This window comes from Gregarina niphandrodes (genome assembly GCF_000223845.1).
Source record: "Gregarina niphandrodes unplaced genomic scaffold scaffold00004, whole genome shotgun sequence".
NCBI classification, from domain to species: Eukaryota; Apicomplexa; class Conoidasida; order Eugregarinorida; family Gregarinidae; genus Gregarina; species Gregarina niphandrodes.
The window spans coordinates 319,077-326,402 of NW_011645775.1; the positions used below are offsets into that span (position 1 = coordinate 319,077).

The window sequence follows — 7,326 nt, forward strand, 5'->3', positions numbered from 1 at the left end:
CGATCGCGCTATTTCTATTTCACGGTCGCCTCCGCAAAGTGTGCGTGTGCGCGACATTAGTGTCGAAGCCTGGAACTGCATTGCAGCTACCATAAAATCCAAGTCGGCCTGGCCCCCTATTGAGGAGATCTTTCGCCGCGAAGAAAGAAGACCTCACAACACCTTCACTGTCGCTCTAACTGTGTTCGTGAACTCTCAAGCGGCCACTGACTTTTGCGACTCAGTTTTCGACCAATCCCTCATTATTCAACTTCCCACCCAGGAAAACAGGAACTCATCTCCTGCGGAGGTTTCACGACGGGCCGGTTATCGAGTCGATAACTATCGAGACGACAATTATCGCGATGCACACCACCGAGAGACCCGTCAACGTGGCACACATCGCGAGTACAAGCTCTGGGCTAGCGTCGTACCTCTCGCTCCTGCCGAACCGATACCTCTGAGTCGGGTTCTGCAACACCCGGGTTTCGCAACCATCCAGTGGGAGTCGGCGAATATTGGCTCGCTCGTCAATCTCCGGAAATCAGAACTGTCTCAAAAATCGAGGGACCACTCGTGGATCACAGCACGGCCTGTTGCTATTCCTCTGTCCGGCTCCGACCGCACGGCTATTGCTCTTTGTAGTGGGCCTTGGTGGTGGAAATGCATCATGGTAACTTGAGCGGCGACAATCAATCACCCCGTCAAACCTCACTCACCTGTCCAACCCACATTCCCTCTCGAGCCCACCAACCTTTCGTTGTGTGTGCACACACATTTGTGTCTAAAATTTTGTGTGATAGTGTGATGAAACGCATGCTTTGAAGGACAGTTCGCGGCCCTGTAGTTCGTGTAACGTTCGCCGGTTGGTGTTCAGTAGATTAGAATTACATCCACAGTCTTCCATCCCCCAGGAATTAGCGGGATTGGTGTATGTGAGATGTCCTAGTTTGCGGGATTTTGATCTGAGTTCGGACTACGATTTTGGCGTACGTTATTGCTACAAGCAACCGGACCTGCTGTTATTGAAGGACGAGCGGGAGTCGTTGATTTTCTTCACGAAGAGAGGATTGTTGTATAGTCTGGATTTATGCACGTACAACTTGCAATTGATTCGAGTGTTGATGATAGAGCACGCATCCTCGAGGCCGTCTGTTTCCGAACGGGTCACATCGGAGAGGATGTTGTCAGACAAATCTATCTTGGAAAGGACCTTAGAGACATCTGGCTTGGTTGTGGGTGTGCCCGAAACTGTCAAGTACGAAACCGAGGCGAAAGTGAAAGCGGAAAATGCCAACCTTGTCGCCAGTGTCTTGGCCCAGGCACAGCAAGCCGCACGGGCCGCTAAGGCGCTCAAGGAGACGCAGAGCTCACCCCCCGCTAAGGTTTCCCGCAGACAACTCTCAGTCCTCGGCTTCGATATCCCCTCAACCGACAACGATACGAACCGACAGAAGGGACCCCGAACCCTAGTCAAAGGACGCCTATCCCAACCCAAAGGCGTATCGGAACTAGTCAAGGCCGCGGAGGACACAGCCCTCCTCGAGGACGAAGCTTCACTCATCTGCTTCATCTGCCTTCGACAGTTCACAACCAATAACGAACTCCAACGACACATTCTCAACAGCATGCTCCACCGACATTTGGAACGGCTAGGAGGCACTCAACCAGCTGGCACGCATCCATAGTTCTTTCCCCATAGTTCTTCCTCCATAGTTCTGCCCCCCTTCCCCCGGTCCCCCACGAATGGTATGGAACGTTAGGCTAGCCACCGGTTAATGGTTTGGTCACGCATGGTGCAGGAACATGGACAAGTATGCGAAAAATGGAACTGACATTCCCGTGGGTCTTCTGCCGGTTCTGGTGGAGCGTATGGCTCAGCTGGATGACCTGAAGACTCTTGAGAACAATACCTTGGAGTTATGGCGAGCTCTGGCGCGTTACGAGATCCAGAAGGAGGCTGAATTGCGTGAGTGGCGTGGAGCCGAACAACGTCGGTTTGAATCCCTGCGGCAGCAAAACGAGCAATTACGTCAACAGCTGGTGGTCAAGGAGGCCACCACCGCCGTCCTGGCCAAGCCTCAGTGCAGATGTCCGTGCTGCTACTACGACTGGTAAAGCCGTTAGATTGTGGTAAGGGAGAACAGAAAAGGAGATACGGGCGAAGGTAACCCACCCATAGTAACCCCCGATAACCCATCGTAGGGTACCTGTTGTGGGCCTGTTGTGTATCACATCCTATGGATCATATTCTATGGATCATATTCTATGGATCATATTCTATGGTTCGCGTCTTACGTGTGCGTAGGTGTATTTTTATCAGGGACCATTTTTGACTGGGCACGAGTTCATGAACACAAGCCGTAATTTGGAGTCGAGTCTGACAAGCCGGCTTGGTCTGGGGGACAAGAAAAGGGGTGCTCAGTTTTACCGCAAGTACTGCGGGCTATGTTATGTCATATTGTGCAAGAGGTTCGAGTACGTCTTCACACACTTGCATGACCCAGAGTTCCCGTCTCTGGCGAATCTACAGAAGCAGTACGGTGGGTTGAAATCCCTCGAGGACGGGCCGGACTGGGCGTGGTGCAAGCGGTGTTATGAGGAATTGAATGAAGCGGATTTTGATGAGGTGTCTCAAGACTCGGCAACAAACGTAGCCGGGTCGGAGCAGAGCAGCGCTGCCAGCAACGGGGACCCGGAGGAGGTTGTTGCAGCCGATGGTCGTGGAGACCGACATGGAGATGATCAACATGGAGATGATCAACATGGAGATGAACGAAACAGACGTGAAGACAGCGACGAGAAAGCAATGGCAGCGACGTACATGGTGCCTATGTTCACATGGGACCAGAACCCAGTATTGGCAGGCATGTTTGACTGCCACGAGTTATTTTGTAGACGTCCGGCTTCATTGGAGGCGTTTCGCTTGGCGCTGTATTATAAAGGTATTGAGGCACGTGTGCGACTATGGCACAAATGCAACTACCACCGGCGATTGGCCCTGGCACGATGGAGCCGGCTGAGCGAGACGGAGCGAATTAGGGAGGTGGAAAAGCATACAGGTTTGCTACGAGTGTTGGAACCGGAACTTCCGATAGAATTGCGATCCGCTAAGGAACCGCTCCTGCCCCGAGAGTCGCTCCATGAGTACCTATTCTCTGTTGACTATGACCTACATAAAACGTGCGATATTCACCGTGCAGGCTTCCTCGTCATGGGCACTATGACCAGTACCGCCTGTCTCGGCGACTTCTACCAGGCGCCTCGGCTCGCCCTCCTCGCCTACAAGTTCCACGTTAACCGCTGCGTTGTCGTCCTCCAACCCGAAGTCTTCCACCGCCATAATGTCCTCCCCAGTAAGTCCACTTCTCTTCGCACACGTGTGTGCATGTCACGCACACGTGTGTGCATATCACGCACACGTGTGTCCATACCACGCACACGTGTGTCCATATCACGCACACGTGTGTCCATATCACGCACACGTGTGTCCATATCACGCACACGTGTGTCCATATCACGCACACGTGTGTGTACTACTCCCGTCTACGCTCTCTCCTCACAGTGGCCCGGGTATGTGGCGAGGAAGCCACTGACTACGCGTCCCTCAGTCGCGAAGAATACCCTTGGCCGCGTCTGCCTTCAGTTCGGCGAGTAGACCTGAAGCGATGCCGCGCAGGTAAATACGTGTTCAAGTTGAATTCGGACTACCGGCAGTGCATCGAACGATGCTACATGTCGCACCAGCCGTCCTGGATACATGAGGGCGTTTACCAACTGTTCAGCTACTGGCACCTACTTTCACACCCGTCCAGACGGCAGGCCGGATCGACAGACCGAGTGCAAATGATCAGTGTCGAAGTCTGGAAGGAAACAAGCGGGGATGCCCCATCCGGGGATGTCCTCGTCACCTCGTCGGGTGAAGAAATGGTCGCAGGCGAAATAGGAGTTCTTTCGGGTCGGTCGTATACGAGTTTAACGGGGTTCACGAGAGTGAAAAACACGGGCAAGATTCAGTTGCTGGCTCTGCATGCTTTTCTCGTGAAGCACGGCTTCATGGTATGGGACCTAGGCATGCATCTCGATTACAAAACGGACTTGGGGGCGGATCTCATAATGGGCGACGACTGGATGCGGATTATGGAGGAAGCCTCCAACCCCAGGACAGACCACCCGTCGGACAACGCTGCTGAAAGGGAGGATAACGTGCCCTGGTTCTTTAAGTGTCTATGTGAAGATCTTCTGCAACCTTACAGGTGAGCCGAGGCGGGCTGGGTGTGAGCCGAGGCGGGCTGGGTGTGAGCCGAGGCGGGCTGGGTGTGAGCCGAGGCGGAGGGGTGGAGTATGCATGTTGGGTAAAAGATGAAGGGCAGGGAGCTTTTGAATAAAATATTGTTTGTATGCATCACCGTAGGAGCGATCGGGGCGTGTACAGTGACACCCATGATCGAGCGGATGTGTTGAGCGACGAGGAGGAGGAAGATGACTCTGTGAAATTTGTGGCTGATGGAAGGCGTGGATGGAAGGTATCATCATTAACGGTTTCCTTTGTGAAGTTGCCTTGGGTTGCATTGAAGGTGTATGCCCAGGTGTGTGCACAGTCGTTTCGCTGGTGGTTGGCTGCCTGGCAAGTGTTGCAGATTTTCGTATGTATTTCGAAGTTGTTTGTGATCCACTTCGTTTGCAGACAAGCTATTATTCGGCCCTTTTCCCATGTAGGTCGATTATTTAGCGCATCAGGACGAGCAAAGATCAGTCTCCAGACGCAGATGCAGAAGTGCCAGGAGTACTCGGAGTGGAAGAAGTTGTCCCAGGAGATGGATAACCTCTCGAATATCGAACAGTGGGCCGCGGATGAAGCCTCAGACGTCGTGGATTTCCGCGCTCTCAGGAAGCACACGCGTGCGCTACGACGCGCAAGAATCCAAAACGATGCGCCCGAGCTCGCCTTCCTCCTCCGCGTGTGCTGCCACCGCAACTTTTGCGGTCTAAGGAACCCTATGCTCTACGCCCACTCCTTTGTTACCACAAAAAATGTCGTCGAAGCGTTCTATGCCGAAGTGCTCGTCAGTCTCGAGTACTTGGACCACTCCGTCAATTCGCAAACAGACTCCGCCGGCGACTTGACCGCCCGTAGTCTAGACGGACGCCTGGACAGCCAGACACTGCGGCAGGAAGCGCGCAACGAGACGGACTCCGCAATGGTCAATGACCCTATGACAACCGACCCGACGGCTAATCACCCCATGATTAATCACTCCGCAATGGTCAATGACTCCGCAATGGTCAATGACTCCGCAATGGTCAATGACTCCGCAATGGTCAATGACTCCTTCAAGTCTCCTACAGATACTGACCCTGCAGGAACGGCTGCTGGAGTGCAAGACAAGTCGCAAGGGAGCAGTCCAGGGAGTAGTTCTAATTCGAGCATTTCACCGGGACGCGGATTAAAGACGCGTGGTAAGTTGTTGCGAGAGGACTCGGAAAAGATGGCATGGGGTCTAAGGCAGTACGATTCGTTGAATTTCGGTAGTGCTGCAATGTATACACGGCATGCGACACCTAACTTGGAGCAAGCGGAAGATTCTCGGCCTCGACGCAGAGCAGCTGCGCCTCGGTATCAGTCAGGATGTCCGTCCCCGACATCAGGTTTTGACCGAGAGTCGTACTTGAATTTGTTGTCAGATTTGCGGCTAGCGATGGGTCGTACGGCCTTGTGCTTGTCGGGTGGCGGTGGGCTGACTATTTATCATGGCGGTGTAGTGAAGACGTTAATTGAGCAGGGGTTGATGCCTCGAGTGATTAGTGGTACTTCAGGAGGGAGTATAATGGCGGCGATTTTGGCGACCCGGTCGAATGAGGAGGTATTCGAGATGATCAACACAGGCGCCTTTCTCTCGGGCGAGTTGGCGCCTACCTTTTGGCAACAGGTGCGTAATCTGTTTACCGTCGGCACGTTGATCCAACATGAGGCCTTTTGCGAATCCGCACGAAGTCTCGTGGGCAACTTGACGTTCGCTGAGGCTTTCAGTAAGACCGGCCGCTTCGTGTCCATTACTACTACCCGAGCCGGCCGTCATGCTTCCGGAGACCCGCTGGTTTGCAACGTCATCAACACACCCACCGTTTTAGTCTGGTCCGCGATGGTCGCCTCTTGCTCCCTCCCGCTCGTTCTCCCTCCGACGCGTCTCATCGCTAAAGAAGAGCCCGGTCGCCGCCGCCTCTCCCACAGACGACTCCCGCCTCTTCGCAGACCTCCTGCACGTGAGTCTGACCCAGAACTCAAGCCTGTAGCCTCGAGAGACGCCTCCGTCGACCCCGCCCCACGCCTCGCGCACACCGGCCCGGATTTGAACCGCCGACCCAACAGTGACGTCGAGGACGCCCCGCTCCACACAACCAGCGCTTACGACTCCAGTGCCGTCTGCAGCGACCCCGAAGACCAAGCCCAACCGCTCGCCGGCTCCGTTGCCCCTCTGCCAGATGATCCAACCCTCGATGCGGACCTGCACGCGATGTTGGCGGGCCCCTCCGAAAACGACACCTTGGCAGACGGGACCTCCGGCGGTGTCTTCGCTCAAGACGTAGGCACGCTTCTCAGTGTGCCCGGGCGCGCAGGAAAGATGCCCGCCATCGGAGCTGTCTTGGGCGCGGCGCTGAAAAGCGAGAAGGTGCCGCTCCATCTCAATGTCAAGCCAGGAGCTGGTGCGAACTCCAAGCCGGGAGCGGTGCACAGTGGCGGTGACCCTGCCGTTCTAGGCGGTAAGTCGGTCGCCGGTCGGACCCGAATCGGCGAGCTGCCGGCACCGAAAACGCGCGTGAAGAGGCGTCGATCGGGCGTGAATTACCGGCCGGGTACGCGTCCGTATGCACCCGGCGATATGAAGTTCGTAGACGGCAGCATTTTGCAAGACATTCCCGTCACAGAGCTGCAGACGAGTTTCAACGTTAAGAGCTTCCTCGTTTCTCAAGTCAATCCGCACTTTACGCCCTTTATCCAGGACGCCGGCGCCTACAAAGAGAAGGAAAAGTGGTTCGTTACTCTGGTCGATAAGCTATGGAACTACGTCACACTCGACCTGCGCAACCGCTACTCCAGACTGCTCATACTCTCCATCATGCCGCCCATCAAAGGTCAGGATGTCTCACCCTTCCTCATGCAGTCCGCCGAAGGCCACTGTACCATCGTACCGTGCAACCCGAGCGACTTTTACCGACTCACAACTAACCCCGACCTGCACGACTTGCAAACTGCGGTCGCATGTGGCCAAAGGAAGACGTGGCTCTACGTCAAAAGGCTCGAACACATGACTTGCGTATGCTTCCCCACCCTCCTGACCCTGCCTG

At 54.8% G+C, this 7,326-nt stretch overlaps 4 protein-coding genes across 4 annotated transcripts; all 4 read left to right on the forward strand.

Moving 5' to 3' along the window:
• Positions 1–649: 649 nt before the first annotated feature.
• On the forward strand, positions 650–1,667 carry GNI_032520 (hypothetical protein; the record flags this gene model as incomplete). Its single annotated transcript, XM_011130894.1, has 2 exons — positions 650–652; positions 783–1,667. The coding sequence occupies 2 exons, from the start codon at positions 650–652 to the stop codon at positions 1,665–1,667; spliced, it is 888 nt and encodes a 295-aa protein (XP_011129196.1).
• Positions 1,668–1,785: 118 nt separating this feature from the next.
• GNI_032530 (hypothetical protein) lies at positions 1,786–2,097 on the forward strand (the record flags this gene model as incomplete). Its single annotated transcript, XM_011130895.1, has 1 exon — positions 1,786–2,097. The coding sequence occupies one exon, from the start codon at positions 1,786–1,788 to the stop codon at positions 2,095–2,097; it is 312 nt and encodes a 103-aa protein (XP_011129197.1).
• Positions 2,098–2,329: 232 nt separating this feature from the next.
• GNI_032540 (leucyl/phenylalanyl-tRNA protein transferase) lies at positions 2,330–4,239 on the forward strand (the record flags this gene model as incomplete). Its single annotated transcript, XM_011130896.1, has 2 exons — positions 2,330–3,335; positions 3,545–4,239. The coding sequence occupies 2 exons, from the start codon at positions 2,330–2,332 to the stop codon at positions 4,237–4,239; spliced, it is 1,701 nt and encodes a 566-aa protein (XP_011129198.1).
• Positions 4,240–4,379: 140 nt separating this feature from the next.
• GNI_032550 (putative patatin-like phospholipase family protein) lies at positions 4,380–7,290 on the forward strand (the record flags this gene model as incomplete). The annotated part of the gene is made up of 2 exons (XM_011130897.1): positions 4,380–7,242; positions 7,277–7,290. 2 exons carry the CDS (start codon positions 4,380–4,382, stop codon positions 7,288–7,290), a joined length of 2,877 nt encoding a protein of 958 aa, XP_011129199.1.
• Positions 7,291–7,326: the final 36 nt, after the last annotated feature.